General features: G+C 45.6%; 1 protein-coding gene across 4 annotated transcripts in view; it reads right to left on the minus strand.

Moving 5' to 3' along the window:
- Window positions 1-13,637, minus strand: part of AGAP1 (ArfGAP with GTPase domain, ankyrin repeat and PH domain 1) — a 615,139-nt gene extending 601,502 nt beyond the window's left edge. Inside the window, exon 1 of one of the 4 annotated variants that reach the window (XM_031968800.1) lies at window positions 13,036-13,637. In XM_031968800.1, the coding sequence (XP_031824660.1) occupies window positions 13,036-13,198 (163 nt within the window). In that variant the 5' untranslated portion in view covers window positions 13,199-13,637. The remainder of the gene's footprint in view (window positions 1-13,035) is intronic. The other 3 variants (XM_031968799.1, XM_031968801.1, XM_031968802.1) reach the window with 3 other exon arrangements.
- Between the last annotated feature and the right edge of the window lie 8,138 nt (window positions 13,638-21,775).

Raw genomic sequence — 21,775 nt, forward strand, 5'->3', positions numbered from 1 at the left:
GTAAGAACAAATAGATCAATTAACCAAAGTTCTTAGTTTGGAAGTAGCTAAAAGGAGATTCTCGTCTCCTCTCCTGCCCTATACCATCAGCTGACCCTGCTTCCCAAATGGGGGAAAAACTCCTGAGAATTCCAGGAGTCTGGAATTACAACTCATAATAGTTCAGCCAACACTAAACCTAGCCTGGCATTTCTATCTATGGCTACTCCCTGAGCTCCTAGACTATGTACAGCACGGCATGGAAAGGCCAGAGAACGAACAGGGTATCTCCACGTCATGGAGCAAGGAGATGAACAATGGGTGCAGTGCCTTACACTAAGATAGGAGCTCCAGGAAGAGGGCAGAAAAGGGCTCTAGGACGTCAGAGAAGGGAACAAACACTCCTAGCAAGGTTGGGTAAGCAAGGGTGAGGTCCTGGGGCTAGGCCAGAAGGAATAGACAGGATTTCTGCAAAGCAGAACCAATGTGAATAAGGGCACAGAAGGATAACACAGCAATTGGTAAGCAGCTATTTAGCACCTACTGTATACTAGGGTCTGTGCTAATCACTAAGAACACAACTAGAAAAGTAAAGCACCCCTTCCCCTCAAAAATGTTCTTAGGTCCTACTAAGATTCAATATAGTCACAGAATAAGCCACAATTTTTTTATATAAAATGCACATTTTTTTGATTTAAAGTCATTGATAGCATCAAAAAGTACTGATAATCAATCAAAAGTACTAATTTCAGAGGAAGACGACACACAAGTCCAGTGGTATAGAAACAAAGAGAAACAGATTCCTGTGAAAAGCAAGTTGACTTAGAAAACCACAAATTATATTATCTATGTTTTATTACATTTTAATTTATTTTGTTTAACTTTCCCAAACGCCTTTTAATCTCCTGGCAGGATGCTACTCTAAAGTAGTGAGTCTGAACTTCTGTACTAAATGAAAACAACTGTGATCCAGAAAGGTCTTGTCAGGCTAGAATACTGAACCAAAATCTACGAGAAGGAGACTTAATATGGATAAATGTCTTATGTAGATTCAAAAAATCAATTGGACCGAATATAAGATCAAGATGAAATAACAGGATAATTCTTCATCAGAAAAACAATTTGTTTTAGTGTTTTAGTGGCCTACAAGCTTAATGTGTCACCAGTGTGATATTAGTGGCCAAGAAAATGAATTCAATCTCAGACTGAATTAAAAGAAGCTCAGCATTCAGGACTAGGGGTAGGACTTTTGGGGGTGGGATTTGGTGGTCCCAGCTGTTTGTCCCTCTCAGAGCACATCTGGAGTGCTGTGCTCACCACTAGGTACCACCGTTTTAAAAGGGCATCAATAAGCTAGATAAAATCCATTTTATGAGGACAACCAGGATATTAAAGGCCTTGAGAAGCAGCAGAAAGAATTAGGGAACATTTAGTCTGGAAGAAAAAAAATTGTTCCAGGTATCTGAAGGCCTCTCTCTCAAAAGAGGCAAGAGACATTGGCTACTTCATCCCAGGTGGCCGAACCTGGGGCTCAAGGCTACTAATTAAAAGTATCCAAAGGTAAGGGGTGTGAAGAAAACAGGGAAGTATGGAAAGATGCCCAGGATCTGGAACAGAGTGAGCAGAGACAAGAACACAATGTGTATAATGAGTGAGATAGAGAGAGAGAGAGAAACAGAGAGAGAGAGAGAAAGAAAGAAAGAGGGAGAAAGGGAGAGAGGAAGAGAGAGAGAAAAGGAGGGAAGGAGGGGAAGAGAGAGAGAGAGAGAGAGAGAGAGAGAGAGAGAGAGAGAGAGAGAGAGAGAGAGAGAGAACCACTATGGCGAGAAAAACAAAATGCTTCAAAATGATAAAGAGCAAATGTGGCCTGGAGTAGATATGAGAGGCCCATCTCCCCCCTTCCATGCCACTGAAGAGGTGAAGGGGCTCCCAAGGGTTATACATACATGCACATATTATTAGACTTTTAAATTTTTTCCCTTGTTTCTTTTCTTTCTTTAAAAAATGCTATCCGCCATGCTCTTTGGGAGGAAGAAGATACAGGGAAGTTACAGTGATGTAAGAAAAAAAATCAATAAAAACTTGTTTATAAAAAATCAAGATCCAGGAAGCAACTGGATAAACAGAGTGAACAAGGATGTTGGCAAGAAAGGGAACCGGGCTGCCTAGAAAGATGGTGCCCTAGACAGAACAGGGATGTGCTTGGAGAGCAAACGTAATGTACTCAGACCTGCAATGCAGATCACAGTCAATCCACGTCACTTCTCCTGCAACTTGCTTGTCCCATCAGGGAAAAAAAAAACCCTGCAAGTTGGGGTACTCTTGCTCATTAGTACTCGGCAATTATTCCATCCATAAAGTGATGAGAATGGGGAAAAGGAGTGGCGAGGATGAAAAATAGACTGGGACATTTGCCTACTGCAACTGGTGGGGATGACTGGGTCAGACATAGGGTATCACCCACAAAGGGTTATGGAAAGCCATGACTAGGAGAGCAGAGAGGAAGAATACAGAGCCAAAAGGGGTGATGGGAATGGTACAGTGGTGGAAAGAAGGTAGCACTTGCCCACTCTACCAGTGGTCGATAAAGTATCCCTTGGGCCCAGTCCCAGCTCCCTCCTTGGAAACCATTGCTTGAGATTAGCATGTTCTCCCAGAAAGCAGGACCTAAAGTAAGAAGATCTAGATTCAAATCCTGGATCTGCCCTTTAGTATCTGTTTTAATCTTGGGCAAATCACTTGGGTGAAATTCATTCATTCATTCAGGACTTCAATTTCCTCAGCCATAAAATGAGGGTGTTGGCCTAGATCAGTGTTGTAAAACTCAAAGAAAAACTGGGGCCGAACATAGGGATTTCTGATGGCAGCCCCAAGACTTAGAAAACTACATTCTGACATCATCTGTGTTGTTGACATTGTCTATGTTGAAGGGCACCTAGGTGGTGCCAGTTCTAGCTTCAGGAAGACTCATCTTCCCAAATTCAATTCCAACCTCATACACTTACTAACTATAGGATACTAGTCTAGTCATTTTATCCTGTTTGCCTCAGTTTACTTGTCTGTGATATGAGCAGGAGAAGGAAATGACAAACCACTCCAATATCTTTGCAAGAAAATCTCAAAAAAGGTTACAAAGAGTTAGAAATGACTGAAAAATAACTACTATATTGGATTACATTTTGACACCTTTGGCCCAGAGGATTTCCGAATCCTTTCAGATTCTAAATCTGCGATCCTAGGATTCCTTAATCAAGAATGAACTTATCCCTAGTAAGTGAACAATCTGATATGTGAAAAAAGTTGTCCGCATACCGAGACACTCAAACAAAAGCCTCCATATATTCATCTATTAACTTCAATCACTGGGAAAATCAAGACCAGATCAGAACAGACTCTCCTCCTCCCCAAAGCTGTGCTTCTCCTGGCTTTCTCCTTGGACCTGTGGGCACTTAATTAGAAAAGAGAACTAGGTTTGAAGTCAGAGGACTTCTCTGTGATGTTTAGACCTTTGTGACCTAGGCAACCAACGCTTCCTCCTCTGTCAAATTATGGAGGCAGGAGAGGGGGGAGAGAGGAAGAAGGGGTCGTAGACTAAATGGCCTCTGAAATCCCTTGATCTTCCAATGGATCACTAGGGTCCCTTCTGACTCTAAATCTATTTATAGTCCTATGAGGCTAGAAAATGCAAATGAATTATTAATCTCTTTCAGTGGAGGGATTTTCCACAATGGGAATTCTGACATAAAAGAAATCATAGCTCTGAGCACCCCCACCCCAAAGAGAGGAGAGCAGTGAAATATATGAAGCTCCTTTGCACAGAATAAGTGCTTAATGAATAGAGATGCCTATAATACAAGCTACCAATGGCTAATTTCTGAAGTCCCAAATTATCTGAATAGAAAGGGAGAAGGAAAATGGTGGTGGAGAATAAAGAGAAAAAAAGAAGAGAAAGAGAAGGAGATGGAAGAGGAAAGAAGGATGAAGAAGAGGAGGAGGAGGGAGGGAGAGAGAAGCAGAGAAAGACACAGAGAAGGGTCACACACATACACACACACAGAAATCCCATAAATTCTAACATTTTCAAGGCCACACTAGGCTAGAAGTCACTTGTAAATGTGCTTGGGAATGTAAGCAGAATTCTTCTCCCAAAACAATAAGATTAAAATGTTTCCCATCCTTTTTTTTTTTCTTTTTTGCTGTTGTTTTGGTTTTATTTAAACTACTGACCGCCACAGTAATTATAAACAGCTTGTCAAGACCACTTCAGCAGAGACCGTCTGAATAAACAAACTGTACCAATGAGGGGAGGGGGCTGCAGGAAGGGCCTAACCTTGCCCAGTTCCCAGATGCCTCGGTTTGGTCACCTGCTTGTGAAGGGTGGTGATAATTGATAGGGACTGCAGTGGAATGAACAACACTGGGTGCTATCGGCTCCCTTTCCCAAGCCTAGTCCATCCCCTCGGTCCTATTTTTAGCGGGCACAGCATGGAAAAAGCTGGGGCCCCTATGTGCAAACAGTTTGCTTTGGGGGCTATTCAAAGCTTCCATTAACAATTGATTGTGACAGGGTGTGGGTATTTGTAGCTTCTGGCTCCAATCCTCCTCCATCCCAGAGTACTACACAGATGCCAACATCTGGAGCTGGTGAAGAAGCCTGGGAGCAGGGAGCTCCAGCCTACGGACCCTAGTTCTGTAGCCAGTCCAGCTCTGTCGAGGATTCATCAGTCTTCAGAGGCTGGGGAAGTCACTTAAGCCCTGTGAGTCACAATCTTCCCAAATGTAAAGGGTCGGGGTTGAATATTAAAGCCTCTCAGAGGTCTCTAAATCTATGATCTAATAATACTCAATCACTTCTCTGGCTGGGTCTTAGTTTCTTCAACTATAAAATGAAAAAGTTTACCTCTGAGGTCTCTTCCAGCTCTGATTATTTCCAAGACCCTCTACCAAGCAAAGCCCGTGAGCCTATGATCTGCATGCCTCAGACTGGATAAGGCAAAAATCCCCTGTTCGATGACCCACCAATTCCAGAAGCACTGATTAAGCATTTAGTCTGTGCTCTACTCTACTTACCTCTCTGGCTTCCATTAAGTTCCAACTCAAATTGCAGCTCCTTCAAAAAGCCTTCCCTGACCCCTGTTAATTCCAGTGTCTTCTGTCTGTTAATTATTAACTATTAATCCTGTATGGAAATTGTTTTATGCATATATGTTTGTATATTGCCCCACACACACACACACACACACACACACACATGGTTAGATTATTGTAATCCCCTTGAGGACAATTTTTTTTTGCCTCTTTTTGTATCTCCAGCACTTAGCACAGGGCCTGATACATAGTAGGCACTTAATAACTGTTTGTTGAACTAAATAGGCCATGGGTATACAAAGAAATAAAGCATAGCAGTCCCTACCTTCAAGGGGCTCACATTCTACACAAAAGAAAAACCAATTCTTGATCATTTGAGGAATATTTGAGTATCTGAGACTTGACACTGTAGCCATCTAGTCCAACCATGACATGAAAGGAGAATCCCCGTTATGATACACCGAGTAAAGTCATACTGCTTCCACTGAAGATCCCCCAAAAGGCAATGTATTGCTTCTAGTCCTTTTCACTTTTGGACAGCTCTGATTCTTGGGAAATTTTTCCTAGATAATCTAAATTGGCCTCTCCCATTTTCCCTCCCTCACCTCACTGCTCATGATCTTGTCCCTCTGGGACTAAGCTGAAGTCCATTTCTTTTTTCCTCTCCTGCAACCAATTCTCATGTCATGGGTTCCAGGCTCTCTGACCATGAGTGTCATTCTGGACACTCTCCAGTTTATCAATGCCCTCCTTAAACCATGTTACCCAAAAACGAACAGAGAAGACAATGGTGGATAGTAATTCATCAGGTCTGAGGATACTGAGATGATCATTCCCTGTTCCTCAGAATTGTGCTTCATTCAATGAAGTCCACCATCACATTAGCTTGTGGAAGCTATTAGAGAATGAGGAGTGAAGAGTGAAAGAGAGGCAGATTTAGGGTTCAGATCAGGAAAAACTTCCTAACAATTAGACTTCTCTGAGAGTGGAATGGGCTACTTGAGGGAGGGAGGAACACTGGATATCCTTTCACTGGAGGTCATGAAGCAAACATAGGCTGATCTCATTTTGAAGGATCAGAAAGGAGATCCCTCTTCAAGTATAACTTGGACTAGATGCTCACTGAGGTCTTTTCCAGTTCAGAAATTCTATAATTCTACACAAGTCTATATTTTATTGGGAAGTCACTAGGGAGCCACAGATGATTGTTGAGCAGGAGAGTAACAGAGTGAGAGCAGAGCAGCAGGGAACTGACTAGAGCCGAGTTGAATAGAAGCAAACAGAAGCTCCCATTGCCCAACAGATTACATTTTAGAAACAACCAAGAGTCATCTGTTGTGTCAAGCCTGATCATTTCACCCAGGGTTCCTAAGCCTGAAGAAAGGTGAGATAAGTGAGTAGGTAGTAAAAACAAGTCAGAGCAAGTTCCACAAAAGCCAAATGTGGGATGTATACTGTGCAGCAGGAAAACTCTTCTAGGATTTTTAGCTTTACCAAAAAAAAAAAAAAAAAAAAAATTAGAAAGTCTGCTTTGGAGAGCAAACTAAGACAACAGCAGCCCAGATTTGGGAAGGACTCGGGAGGGCAGCTACTCTAGCTGCAGGGGCTTGTTTCCTCATCCTGAGTCATCTTCTCTCTTCTCCTTGAATCTTTTCAAGTGTCTGAAGTTCCTGGAACCCTTCTGTGGAGAAAGCTGGGACTCCCCAGTAGGATAATTGGCCCGGTTCATACAGTGACTCACAGGAGCCCCCACCTCCATCACCAATCGTAGCTACCAGTTATAGAGCGCTTCCCGATCGGCCCAGCATTTCCCATGATCCCAGTGGATCTTCAGGACAGAAGAGACTGAGGTTAAGAGATTAAGCAGCTTATGTGTGGCCCTGCAGCTAGTATTGGCGATGAGATCTCAGACCCCTTTCTTTCTGACTTCCAAGCCCAGGATGTTATCATGAGGCTCCTCAATGGCAGATTCAAGATAATCTTAAAACCAACTAAAACCTTTCCTCAAACTTTAAAGACCATTGCAGAAAACAGAAACTCTGGAACCTTCAAGTTGGGAGAAATCTTGCCAGGGCTGATCCCTCCTTCAGTGCAGAATTCCCCTTCCGGCCTCCCTGCGAGATAAGCTAGGCCCTAAGGCTCTCTGCTTGGATCCTTCCAGGGACAACAGGCTCTCCCCATCCCAATAAGACCACTCCTGCCCTTTGGGGAGCAGCTCAACTGGTTAAAGTTCCTCTTTCCTAGAAGATATCTGCCCCCCATTTCTGGCCATCTGCCCAGCTAGTCCCTGATAGTAGCTCAGGACCCAAGGCAATCTAGCCACACCCATGCCAAAAACAGCCAACAGGAAGTCAGAAGGTCTTTTTCCTTTAAGGGAGGAAATCATAAAATCTTAGATCTGGAACTCTAAGGAGCTTGAAAGGTCAACTCAATGCTCTCAATTTTAGAGCTGAAGAAATGGAGGCCCATAAAGGCTACTTGCCCAGGTTAAGAAGGGAAGAAATGATAAAGAAGACTTTGGACTCCAATTCCAGCTGCCTTTCCAGGGCACCATGTGCTTCCTCCATCATCACTGTAGCCCGGCTTTCTAGATCCTAGTAAGACTCAGCTCAAATCCCACCTTCTGCAAGAGACATTTACTGGTCACTTCGCGCTGCTGAAATATTTACACTGAACTTACATGTCACTTGCATGTTATCTCCTTCACTAAGGATGTGGGCTCCATAGGACAAGGACCATGCCCTTGTCTTTCTTTGTATCCCCGTCTCAGCCCAGTCCCCAGTTCACTTAGGTGCTCAATAAAGGCTTGTTGAGGGATTGGTTGAGTTCAGATATTTATCTGAGTTGGACTGGAGCCCAGAGGCCATAGCTGAACCCTCTGGGAGTATGAAGGTAACAGCGGAGACCCGCAGAAGGCTTGGCCAAGACTACTCAAAGGGCCGAGCCCAAATTTGAACCCAGGTTCTCTAAGGTAGCACCAGAGCCCTGCCTCTCAATGCAAACTGCTAAGTTGGTGATTTTCTGCCTTGATGAGGGGGGATGTCAGCAGTGGGAATAACAGCCAAGAAAACTAACCAAAGAGAGAGGAGAGCATGCAGAGGGAATACTGGACTTGAGTTCACATACAGCTCTTCCACTTGAAACCTGTGTATCCTTGGGCAAATTAGTAAATCTTTTTTAGCCTCAGTTTCCTCATCAATAAAATGAGTGGTTTTTAAAACGGCCTCTTCATTCCCTTTTAAGTATAAATGAAGGACCTCGTGGTCCTTTTACTTTTAGCCAGAGAGGATGGGAATTTTTTTGTTCCCCAAAGGACACATACACACAAAACACACACATACACACACACATACGTGTGTGTGCATATACAGATGCATATGTACATACATATAAGGAACAGAAAAAAATTTCCCCCAAACCAAGAGGCTCCCTGACTCATTTTCATTTCTGCATATTAATGTTTCCCAGTTATTTCATTATATAACTAAAAGATTTCCCATTCTGAGTTTATTTCACACTCTGCCTATGAACTTAGTGACAGGCCAATCACAGATAGGTGCTGGTAGGCAGCCAAACTTGGTCATCTTTCTCTCGAGAAAGAAACCAAGATCTGCTCCTTTCTGTATTACCATTCAGCTCCTGCTACCAGCCCTGCAACAGTAAGTACTTGATAAATGCTCCCTGATTGACTGAAATGTCAAATCCGGCTCATCAGGCTATGAAGAAAATACATTGCAACCTTTCGATGCAAATCGTTGTCACTAATGATAAAAACATTAAAAAGCAAAAACTTTTCAGAAAGAGGCTGGCACACCAAATGCTCATAATATTTAAATTACACGAAAAACTTTCACATAGAAAGATAAAAAGCAGAAGTCAGGCTGTCATGGGGACAGGATGAAGCCCAAGTCTGCTCCTGGAGAGGTCCCACTGTTCTCAGGGAGCTACCAAAGGCTGAGTTCGCTCCTGTCCTTAATTAGTCTGATCACTGTATCCACTTTTACAATAGTCCACAGAATTACCAAGGCAAGTGAATAATAGCAGGATAGCGACTTGAGTGAGCCTTGCTCCTACCTGACTCCATCATGACAGGATAAAAGCAAGATGAATAACAAAGAGACCATTCAGAGACTCTGGGGCCTGCTTCTTAGACAGACAGACACACTGACTTTTTTCTCCGTGTTCTGGTCCTTGGTCTACCCCCAAACCAAAGCAGTTAAAAGGCTATCTATTCAACATCACTCTTCATATCTTAGTCAAGTCAACAAACATTTATTAAACTCCCAGCATATGCTATTTAAAAAAATCTCCATTAGCAAAAACCGGCAGCTTTATCTTTGCCAAAACAGACTTCTTGAAAAAGCTATCCCAGATGCCTCTGCTTCTTTCTCAAACTGACCCTCTTCAACCCCTTCCACGCAGGCTTCCACCCCCTCATCCTTCTGAATCTACTCCCTCCAAGATCACCATTGACCTAATTGCTAACTAAACCTAATAGTTTCTATTAGAAACTTCTAATAGAAGTCTTCCTCATTCTCCTTAATCCCTGCAAATTTCAACAGTGCTGAGTCCTCCACATATTGCTGGATAACTTCAACCAATCTACCAGCCTCAGCCCAGACCCTCACCACTTCTAGTCTACATTACTACAATGACTCCTGATTGGTCTCCCTTCTTTGGCCCTCTCTCCTCTCTAACACACCCTCCATGTTGCTGTCAACGTGATTTTCCTAAGACATTGATCTGATCTTGTCATTCCCCATTCAAAACTAAGCTGCAGTGGCTCCCTGTTACCTGCAGGTTCAAATATAATCTCAAGCCTAGGATCTCTGACTTAATATCCTTACCACCTTCTCCATTGTGATGAACATGATACAGACAAAAACACACTGAATGATAGTCCCTCCCTGGTCCAAGGGACAATAAATGTCTCTGGGGTTGGAGGGCCTAGGTGTAAATGCTGACTCTTCCACAGGGGCAAATTTGCTTCCCCTTTTCTGCGCCTCTATTTTCTTGCCTGCAAAATGAAGGGAGTGGGCCAGATGATTGCCCGGATCCTTTCCAGCTTTAGATCTATGATCACTTGGGTACATCTAGGATTTAAAACTTATCTCTCGCACATACTAACTATGTGATCCTGGGTAAGTCATGTTATTTCTCAGTTCCCTTGGTGACAGAGCAGATACTGGACTCTATTGGTAGAAGGAAGTTCCATACCCATGAAATCACAGACATCTTTGGAAAAAAAAAAACAACAACAACAATGACATAGTTTCACCACTAAGAAGCTAAGACTTTATGTGGCAAAGGGAAAGTGGATCAGAGTATTTTTTTAAGCTTCAGGAATATCCCTCACCACACACACACACACACACACACGCACACACACACACACACACCCCAAAATGATCAAATACTATTCCTTGTGCTAAAGAGACAAATGGCTCATGTTTCTTAATATTGCTGCCACCTCTGCCCCCACTTTCCCCTGGATCACAAGGAGCTGGGTCCCTGATTCAGAAGCCACCAGCCCTTCCACAGTGACGAGGCACCCTTAGAAATGTTTGCTTATCACCAAGCAACAGCTTTCTAAGCATTTCATCAGCCATCCTGAGTCTTCATGGAGACGGCCAGATGGAGAGAAGGAAACCGAAAATTAAGAAGTGTACATTTGCCCACACAGCCCACTTCCCCAGCAAGGAAGGCCTGCTGCATGCACTGAACATTCTCCAGAGATCACAAATTGATGGGAGATCGATGCATTTTTGAAAGCCTCTACTAACTGAAAGTCTGTCTGCAGGAACAAAGTGGGGTCGCATCTCCCAGGAACTCAGAAGCATCTGATGTCAAACTGACATTAGGACGGTTTCCTGTGGGCAAGAATGCCGTACCATGGAAAGTGACACACTCTACTGCAAGTCGTTCTAACCCCTGAGCAGAAAATAATAATAGCGAAGGAGTGAGCGTGGAGAGAGAAACAATCTCTTAAAAGCAAAAACAGATTTTTAAGGTATGGAATGAGGGCACGCCAACAGGAAGGTAATTTCCCCCTCTGATCTGATAAAAGGTATAAAGGAGAAATTGTGTCTAGGAGCCTAAAAGACTTAGCTCAGAAGGTAATATTCCTTATGTCCTAAAGAATGAAGGATTGAACTGGATATCCCAGACTAGAGGCATTGGGCCTTTGAATAAGGCCTTGGAAAACAGCATGGGCTTTATCGAAACCCCAGCATATGTGTTCATGATGCCAGAATCTTGTCTAAATTGTTAAAATTCTGACTGTGAAATGCAAACCGTTCATCCATCTTTGCAGGGCAAATGAACCAGCGTTCCAGAGACAAAGCAAACAGTCCTGGGAGAATCCAGATTTTGGAGCCTCCAGAGCCCGTAGCAGAATCTACCTCTCCGCATCCCACACAAACTCTCCCCGTAGAGCCAGAGAGGATGGTGAGCCAAAGCTGTGAGCCGTGAACCGTCCCATCCCCAAAACGGTTTCTAAATGGCTTTGAGATGCAGTTCCTAGTTTTCAAGGGGCTCTGACTTCTTTTTGCTGTTGTGCTGGACTGAGGCTACTGTAAAAGGGCTTTGGAATCCCTGAGTAGATGACACTCAATCAAGTGCAAGTATGCAGATGGGGCAGGAAACCTGACCAGTGAAGGCTGACCCAGGACCAAGCCATGAAGTCAGCTCGGAGAGTGGATGGATGCTCGAGCTGACAGTCCTCTCCTGAAGCCACTGAACAGGAATGCAGCTAAATCCCGGATGATTCAATCCAAGTGGGAAAACCAAACATGGCCAGGCCATGCTCTTAAGCTCGGAGGCTCCGTTTGCACTGGGGGACTGAGCTTGGGAAAGTGCTGTCTCCAGGTGAGCAGGGCCCTCTCTCGGAGAGGTGTCATGGAAGTCGGAGAGCAAGGTTGGGAGGAAGGTTCTGAGCCAAGGATGCGCAAACGTCAGGGCAAAAAGTGCTGGCCCACCCTGCCAGAAGCAACCATGCCCCTCAGAATGCCAACCTGGAGAAGGGTTCTAGATGCAGCTTTCTGAGAAAGGAGCAGCTGGGCAGGAGCCCCATCCACTGTCCGGAGTGAGCATTCCCACCACAAAGATTCAGACCATGGCATCTGGCCCCACACCAAATCCAGCCCAGACGCAGGAGGTATTGACCTGTTGTCCCGGCCTCAGATGCCCCGGAAATGCACACGGTCTTGATTTGGTCCATTCCCCAGCTCCCAAAGGCTCTTTTGCATCGCTTCCAGCAAAATGGGGGCCAGGGGCTTTATAACACAGTCCCCCCGGCCAGTCAAAGCAACTGTCATTACCCCATGCGGCAAAAGGAGACTTATTTCCATAAACACGGAGGACAAAGCCACTCCTTTCCAAAACACCCAGGTCACAGCAGCTCATTTCTATGCCCCACCCCCATCATGGATTCCCAGGGATGCAGAGCACCCAGGACACAATCTGGGAAATACAAAGATGAGGGACTTTTACACGGCAGGACCACTCTCCTGTGCCCATTTAATACAACTTCCTGCAAGTGGAGAAACTACAGCCACTGTTCAATGAACTCTCCCAATTGTTCTCGGCTCGCTCAACACTTTTCTCTTTAAGAAGAGATCTCTGTCCCCTCGGCTGCCCGGTCGCACCATCCATCCTCCATCCCCTCCCCCCCACACACACACACACACTCTCCGCCTTGGATTTTCTCTGGGTCGGCTCGAGAAAGAAAACAAGCCCGGGATCCAGAGGAAAGAAAAAACCCCTGTTCCACGCCTCTGAATGCATCCCTTCTGGAAGTCTCTCCTCAGCAACAACTGAGCAACAGGGGCCGGGAATGCTCCGACCTGGCCCACAAGACGCCCCGGCGGCCTGGCGCATGTCGGGACCCCCTGGCCCGGACCCCCACCCCCACCCCCAGGGCCAACCGGCCCCCGCCCCGCCCCCACGGGGGCCAAGCTTCTCCCCTACCTTCGATGGCGATGACATGCTCCCGGATCTGGCTCTGCAGCACGGGCTCCTCCACGCGCTCCAGCAGCTCGTAGATGGAGTAGATGTTGGGGTGCACGGACTCGAAGCGTTGGATCTCGGCGCGGATGGCAGCCGAGTTGGCCAGCTGCTGCTGGTAGTTCATGGTGCGGCAGCCCCACGGTCCTCCCGCCCGCCGTCCGCTGCCGGGCTCTGGCTCCTCTTCCCTGGGCGGCCCGCGCTGGCGGCGGGGAGGGTGCGGGGCGGCCGGGCCCGGGGGGGAGGGGGCTCGGTCAGCGGGCGCTCGGGGGGCAGCGAGCCCCCATGCAGCGTCGGAGGCGGAGCAGGGCCGGGGCCAGCGGGCGGCTCTCGCTCTCCCGAGGCTTGGAGATCCCCGCGGCGTTAGCGGCCACCGCAGCCTCCTCCTCCTCCTCCTCCTCCTCCTCCTAGTCCTCCTGGCCGGTCCGCGGCCCCAGCAGTGGCCGGCCGCTTCCCCGCGGGGCCGCCGCCGGCGGGAGCTTCGTTCGCCCGGACTCCCGAGGCTGCTGCTCCCTCCTCACCCCGCTAGCGCCGCAGCGGCTCCGGCTCCGGCTCCGGCTCCGGCTCCGGCCGCCCGCGTGGCCGCCTGTCCCGGCAGCCCTAGACGCTTGGCCGCCGCGGCGCAGCCATGGAGCGGCCCCGGCGCGCGGGGCGCGGGACGCGGGGCGCGGGGCCGGCTCCGGCAGCCGCAGCCCGGGGGCCGGCTCCCCCCCGCGCCGGGCTCCGGGCTCCTCGGCCGGACAGAGGAGGGAGGCGGCGGCGAAGGAGGAGGAGGAGGAGAGGGACGGGGAGAGGAAGGACGAGGAGAGCGCGCGATCGGGGCTGCTCCGGCCGCCGGGGCTACTCGCGGACGCCGAGCCCGGCGTTGGCGCTGACGGTGGCGGTGGTGGCGCCTGCTGGGGCCCAGCCCCGGCCAGCAGCCCCCGGGCCCCGCGGCCGCCGCAGCCGCCGCCGCAGCCGCTACTCTTCCTCTCCCTCCTGGGCTCGTGCTCCTGCTTCGGGCTCCTGCCTGGGCTCTGGGCCCTCGTACCCCGGCAGTCCTCCCGCTCCCGCTCCCGCTCCTGCTCCGCTCCGGCTCCCGCTCGGGTTCCGGCTCCGGCTCCGGCTCCGGCTCCGACTCGGGCTCCGGCTCCGGCTCCGGCTCCGGCTCCGGCCCCCGCGGCCCCAGCAACGCCAGATGCCTCCTCCTCCTTCTCCTCTTCTCCTCCTCCGCCACCGCCGCCGCCGCTGAGATGCCCCCGCCCCCGAGCCCCGGGCCCCTCCCCCTCCGGGTCCCTCCTCCTCCTCCTGGGCCCAGGCCGGATCCCGGGAATTCGGGACGAGACTCCACCCCGCTCCTTCCTCTGCGCTTCTTGGGACTTGTAGTTCTGGGCACGTCTTCCTGCCAAGGGACCCGCCTGCCGTACTCCTGCCCTCACCCCGCCCCTCCCCGGGGCGCTGGCGGGACCTCCGCGCGGGGAGCCCTGGGAATATCCCCGGGAGCACGATGCTGAGGGGCCCGGGCCGGACGGGAAAGGGCGTCCGGCGTATCCGGGAGACCGCCTCGGACCTTCGGCCAGCCGGGTCGTGCCGCTTCCCCGAGCCGAGCAGCCTCCCGCTCGGTTTTCGGACCGGGACAGAGGGTGCAGGGAGAGCGGGCCGGCAGCCTGGGCCGAGGACGACTGCGTGCGTTTGATCGGTTCCTTGTTATTATTTTTAATCTTTTGGGAAACTAATTGAGGATGCAAAGGTAGAGAGAAAAAAAGTAGGACGGGTGCGGTTTACAGGGACCCCCGCTCCCTTTGCCATGCTGCAGCTTCTTGTCATCTTGTTTATTCTTCCTAAAAAAGAGCAGGAAAAGAAAAGCAGGAAAAGCTTTTCATTTGCATTTTGTGACAATCGGGGATTTTATCTGTGAAAGCTCGGAAACTCCCTCCACTGACGCAGATCGGCACCCTTCTGCCACTTTCAGTCTTATAAAGCTCCCTAGGACACCAAAGAGTTAAGTGTCCAGGGTCACACAGTCAGCCTGGGTCAGAACTAGCATCCAGCTCCTTCTGGCTCCAAGGTCGCCTTTCCCCTCTGCCCCACAGTGGCCTGAACAATAACACCTCACATGATTGATATTAGTTATTATTAATTATATAAATCTCTAGCTGCCATTTATGTAGCACTTTAAGGTTTGCACAGCGCTTTACATAAAATAGCTCTTGGGTTTACCTGAGAGCCGGGTGCTTATCACTGAATACAGGGGTGGTCCAACCAGATCAGGACTTTCAGACCTTTCCTAATGCAACCCAAGGTGAAATCAGACTCTGGCCAAGGGGGCTAAGTTGGAGTTATGGGTTCCTTCTAGATTTTCATGTACAATATGCAATTATTCAGTGAATGACAGAATGTTCATACCCTTGGACTCAATGACCCTGCTCCCACAACAGAGCCCTGAACTTCCTGAAATGGGCACCCAAAACTTCCCCTATTATGGGGAAAAGTGGCCGGGAGAGACAGAGATTCATAAAGAGACTCCTAAGAGTATTATTTGTAAGAGCTGAGACAAGGCAAAAACTGGAAACAATCTGTTAGTACATCAATAAGTAGCTAAACAGCTTAAGAAATCGGAATAGAATAGAATAAACCCAAACGCCTGATGAATATGTACAATGTATAGACAGACTTCTATGAAATGGCACAAGGGAAAAGCAGAAGCCCAGCACAGCCCAGTGCCACCCTGTAGTTGAGACGGTCAAGTTCTATTTATTACTCCTTGGGGGAGGGAGGAAGAGGATGCAGGGTAACAGGATCTGGAAAGTTCTCCCAGTTGTCAAAAATAGGTGGAGCACCTGGTGTGTCCTCCCCCTCCCTGCCCCTCTCCTCCCCTTCCCCCCACTTTGAATGTGGGCCAAAGATCTTTCTGCCTCTCTCCAGAAATTAAAAAAAAAAAAATCAGCTAAAGAGCAGCCTTATATAGTCATGAGAGAGATGATGGACAATGGAGAAAGCGTCATTAACACAGAAATCAAAGGATTTAGGTTAAAATCTCAAAGTAGAAATCGTTCACTATCAATGTGATCCTCAGCAAGTCTTAACATCTCAGAAAGTCTTTACTTTCCTCATCTGTAAAATGAGTATATTGAACCAGATATCCTGTGAGATCCCTTTGAACTTTCACTAGAGATCTTGGAGATTTTTAAGACCCATGTCCAAGTCACAGCTGAGTCATTTTATTAACTTGTGACCTTGCACATGCCTAAGTTCTTTGAACTTAAAATTTAACATCTGAGGTGTTTAGGTGGCAGCTGGATGGAAAGAGCAGCGGGCCTGGAGTCAGGAAGATCTGAGTTCAAATGTGACCTGGGACACATTATCCTATGCAAGTCACAAGCCTGTTTACCTCAGTTTCATCATCTGTCAAATGAAATAGCAACTCACTGCGGGATCTTTGCCAACGAAATGCCAAATGGTGTCAGGAAGAGTGAACATAATTGAAATAACTGAATAGCCAAAGTCTAGGAGGGTTTTGATATGCAGGAAATCACAACTTTCCTTGAAGCACTGTTAGAGAAATCCATCTGTGGCTCTCCCTCTGGATACACCATATTTAAAAGGTTCTTTGAGAGGAAAATGCCATGGCTCCCCTTCAGGGCTCTAGGATTAACCCTGACTAACCCACAGTCTTCACACAAGACGGATACCAGAATTTTTAAGCAGTCCACATCTCCCCAAGTTGACTCATCCTGACCAATGCATGCTAGGTTCTTTCAGTTGGGTTTTAGCAGCCAGACCAACACCAGAGTTCGCCCCACTGCTTCCCTGCAGAGAGCAGAGCCCGTCAGCATCTTGATGTCTTTCTTTTGAGTGCAGCCAAGATGCTAGGCCATCCACTCTATTCCTTCTACTTTTTCCCTCATGTGTGAAAGTTAGCAACAAACGTCACAGGTTTAGGAGCCGAGAAGACTGAATATACTCAAGGGTGTAACATTGCAACCAAATCCATCTTGAAACAAAGTTAATCTAGCGGTTCCATGGGGCTCCTAAGGCAAGCAGAGCTCCCTGGAACACAACTGCAAAGCTGTGAGTAAATTGAAAAAGATCAGTGAGCTCCTGAAATAGCTCTCACAAAACAACCCTCAGGCTCCCACTCAGGGCTTTGTTGACTTCTTTCTTGTAAATATACTATATGGGACCCAAGAAAGATGAACCCACATTCAAAACTCACGACTCCAGAACTCACAACCCTCCAGCAACATATTTATTTTTACTAATTGCCCAAAGGATACACTTTGTTCAAAGCAAAAACATTAATGATAAAGCATGGTAAGAAAAATAACAATGAAACATTTCTCTCTAGGAGCAGGTACCCTTTTCCACAGAGATCTAAATCATTTCTTTTCTTTTCTGTTTTTGGAGACATGTTATATTAACTTCCCTTTTTAAAATAAAGCTTTTTATTTTCAAACCATATGCACGGATCATTTGACAACATTGACCCTTGCAGAGCCTTGGGTTTCAGGTTTTCTCCTCCTTCCTTCCCCCCACCTCCTCCCCTAGATAGCGAGCGATCCAATATATATTATACATGTTAAAATATATGTTAAATCCAATAGGTATAAACATATTTATACAATTCTCTTGCTGCACAAGAGAAATGGAGATCTAAGTTATTTCAAAGAGGAGATATGCATCACCCCCCCCCCACCCTGTGCCTCTTCTCCCAGAATGCACTCACATCGCCATGTTTTGATCCCAGAACGTGGCTGCTACTCCCAGATTCTAGTGGAGCATGTGTGTCTCCTGCTACGATAGCTCAAAAGCTGGCATGCTTCTTCACCAACAGCCAATAGACTCAATTAGATCAAAGCAAAGACATTTACTATCACAAATGTTTAAAGCTTTGGTGGGAAGATTGTGCTCAAAATGGAAGTGCAATAGAGGGCACACGTGTAAACAGGGAGCAGCTGGGAACTCAAAATTCATGTCCTCTGAGGACATCTCAAGGACATGAGTCTTCTTAGGGAGTCTGCAGGAAGCTCCCTCACTCCCAGGGACAGATTCCCCATATGGCAAATCCTTCACTTGGGTTCGCAGGATCCACATTTCTCCATGGTGTGACCCTTGATTTCTTTGGTTAGGTTGTCTAAGTCAATAGCTGGCTTTGAAACTGCTCCTGGTCACCAGTGTATCCATGTCACTTTGGGGTGTGTGTGTGTGTGTGTGTGTGTGTGTGTAAACATGTGTGGTTTTTCTTTTTCCTTAATTTCCCTAGAAATTTCTCAGGCTGATTCTCCAACTGCCAAATAGTTTGTTTTCTACTGAGCAAATAGCCCTGCTTCGAGACGCCATGGTTAGGGCAGAGAGAAGAAGAGACCCTCCTCCCCCCATGTACTCTGCTAAAGACACAAAGGTCACACTTCATAAATCTTCCCTGAACCTAGATTCTCTGGAACGCTTGACCTGCATAGATTGATTTCAGGGCTTCCAAGCTTAACTAGAAAATGTTTCTAGGATTGGCCAATTTGTAGTGGCCCTTGCCTTAGCTCCTTTTCTAGTTTAATGAAACATGTTCGCGCTTTGTAAGGACACAGACTTCTCTTTAGTTAGTTTAATAAATAGCTCATTATTAAAGCTTATTACTTCTGATATCTTGTTTTTACTTTTTTATCACGATTTCAGGTAGCATGGTCTAGAAGATAGGATGGAAAAGAGGGGCAAAAATCAGTTGGGGAAAAACCAACTACCCCACTATGGCTATGGATTACAAATGAAGACACACAGAGAAAACGTATGGGGCTGAGGAAGACAACTCCCACCTTAACAATACAGGGTTAATGAGGCATGGAGGTGATATATTAGGTAGAGCCCTGAGTTTGGAGTCAGGAAGACCTTTGTTCTAAATCCAGCCTCAGGCATTTACTAGCTCTGTAACTTGAGGCAAGATATTTAACTTCATTTTGCCTCAGTTTCCTCATTTGAAGAATGATACTATTAATAATATATACCTCTCAGTTTTGCTGTGAGAAGCGAACAAGATAATAATTGTAAAAAGCTTAGGATAATGCCTAAGACCTAGTAAGCACTCTATAAATGTTAATTATTGTAATTATCATTAATGATTATGGTGACATCTTCCTGTGCTACTATCAAGCTGTCTCTGGTCTGCATCTGATCATCCTATCTTATTTCTTTTCTCTGTTGATCTCACAGGAGATGCTGTGATCTAACTGATCCCCATTCATTTCTCCAGCCTGGGCTTTTTGAATACTACTTGGACACATAATTCTGCTGGTTCCTCCATTTCTATTGGGCAACATTCTCTGTCATTAGTTTCTTACCTTTAATTTTTTTCAGCAATCTCAGTCTGATAAGGTGTAGTGCCTAAGAAGTCTCTTCTTGATAAGGAAAAACTGACTAACAAAAGCCACGAAGCCTTTTCTTCTTAATCTTCTTTTTGGAGATATTTGTCCTAGACAACTAGAAGATTTAGAGTTGAAAATTTTCAAGAATATCGGATCATAGATTTAGAGTTATAGAGAAACTCTGAAGTCTTCTAGATCAAACAAGTCATTTTATAGATGAAAGTCTATGTACAAAAAAAGTAATTTGGTTTCACCAAATAAGAAAGTGACAGATCTAAGATTTGAATTGGGTTCTCTGACTTCTAAGCTAAGCTTCTTCTGAGTGTGGCTGATTGAATCAAGTATGATAAGAATCAATTTTCTACCCAATGATGCTTTTTCCCCCTAACCAAATGGTCACACATTAGTACTACTGGTGGAATAATTAGACTTCAGTGCATGAGCACTTGTCATGTTTGAACTCATGCAGGGTAAGTGCTCACAAGGTGGTCAGAAAAAGCAATACAAGGACACTCTCAATGTCTCTCTTAAGAACTTTAGAATCAATTATATGCCATGGAAGACACTGGCACAGGACTGTCCAGCGTGACATGCCCTCATCAGAGATGATGCTGTGCTCTATGAACAAAGCAGAATTGAATTAGTTCAGAAGAAACATGAGATGTGCAAAGTCAGAGGAGCTAGTCCAAATGTTCATAAGGGACTATTGGTGTCTGACTGTGGTAGAGAATTCTCAGATTGGTCTGATCAGCCATAGTCAGACGTACTGTAACTCGACTCTAGTACAGTGATGTCATTTTGGTCCTCTTTGAGAATGAAGGACAGCATCTAATCAAACAAACAACCAATAAAATTTCGATGAAATAAAGACTTCTGAGCATACCTGATGAAAAAAAAAAGACCAGAGCGAAATAGAAATCTTGAATTGCAAACACAAGAGTCAAGAGAAACATAAACAGGCAAACATGAATAAATTATTATAAGAAACTAAATAAAAATAAGTTGCTTACATTTGATGAAATGATAAATGTATTCCATCTCAATTCTCTTATCATTAGGAGTCATAGAGGGTACCCAGTTAAACAAAGGGCGTAAGAAGGGTTCTATTATATTTTTATGGCTTAAAAATGATAGAAAGGGAAAGGAAGAGGAATGCATTGATGGTTGGGAGGGGAAAGGATAATTAGAAAAAAAATCTCACACAATCAGGTTGTGCAAGTGGAAGTCTAAACAAACAATGAGGAAGGGGTAGGCGAGGGAAGCTGTCACCTGAACCTACTCTCATCCAAATTGCTCGGAAGAGGAAAAAGTGCACACATAGAGATGGTTACAGAAATCCATTTCACTGAAAAGGGAAATAGAAGGAAAGGAGGAGAAAGGAGAAGGGGAAATAAGTGGAAAGGTAGATTAAGAGAGAGATTGGGTCTAATAAAACAGACTAAAAGGATGTAACAAAACTACTTATATCCTTGTTTGTAGTGACAAAGAATTGGAAACTGAAGAGGTACCCATCAATTGAGAAATGACTAAACCAATTATGGCATAGAACTATGATGGGAAATTATTGTGCAAAAGGTTTTAAAAAAAAAAGGAAAAGGACCTATGTGTACAAAAATATTTATAACAGTTCTTTTAGTATTGGCAAGGAACTGGAGATTGGAGGGATATCTATTAATTGGGAAACGACTAATTTGTGTTTGTGATTATAATGAAGTTTGTGATTATGATGGATGCTTTAAGAAATGACAAGTATGATGCTCTCAGGAAAACAAAACTGGAAAGACTTAAGTGAACTGATGCAAAGTGAAATGAGCAGAACTAGGAGAATGTTGTATATAGCAACAGCAATATTGTATGATGATCTACTGTGAATAACTTAGTTATTTTCAGCAATACAATCATCTAAGCAATTCTAAAGGATTTCTAATTTAGGGGAGAAGGGGGCAAGACAATTAGGGTTAAGTGACTTGCTCAAGGTTACACAGCTAGTAAGCATTGTGTCTGAGGCTGGATTTGACTCAGGTTCTCCTGACTCAGGAGCCAGTGCTCTATCCATTGTACCATGTCCTTCTTAAGGACTCTGATGAAAGATGCTGAAGAAAGAACTGGTAGTATCTGAATGTTGATCAAAGATATTTTTCTCTATTTTTCTTGAGTTTTTTTGTGTTTTCTTTAACAACATGACATATAGGAAAATGTGTTTTACATGATTGAACTTGTAATAAACATAGGTTTGTGTCAAATTGCTAGCCTTCTAATTTGGGGAAAAGTTAAATTAAAACAAAAATGTGAAAAAATTGTGGTGCTATTAAAAAATATGAAGGGAATTGTTTCAGAGAAATCTAGGAAGATTAGTATGAACTGATACAAAA

This window comes from Sarcophilus harrisii, chromosome 4 (genome assembly GCF_902635505.1).
Source record: "Sarcophilus harrisii chromosome 4, mSarHar1.11, whole genome shotgun sequence".
NCBI classification, from domain to species: Eukaryota; Metazoa; Chordata; class Mammalia; order Dasyuromorphia; family Dasyuridae; genus Sarcophilus; species Sarcophilus harrisii.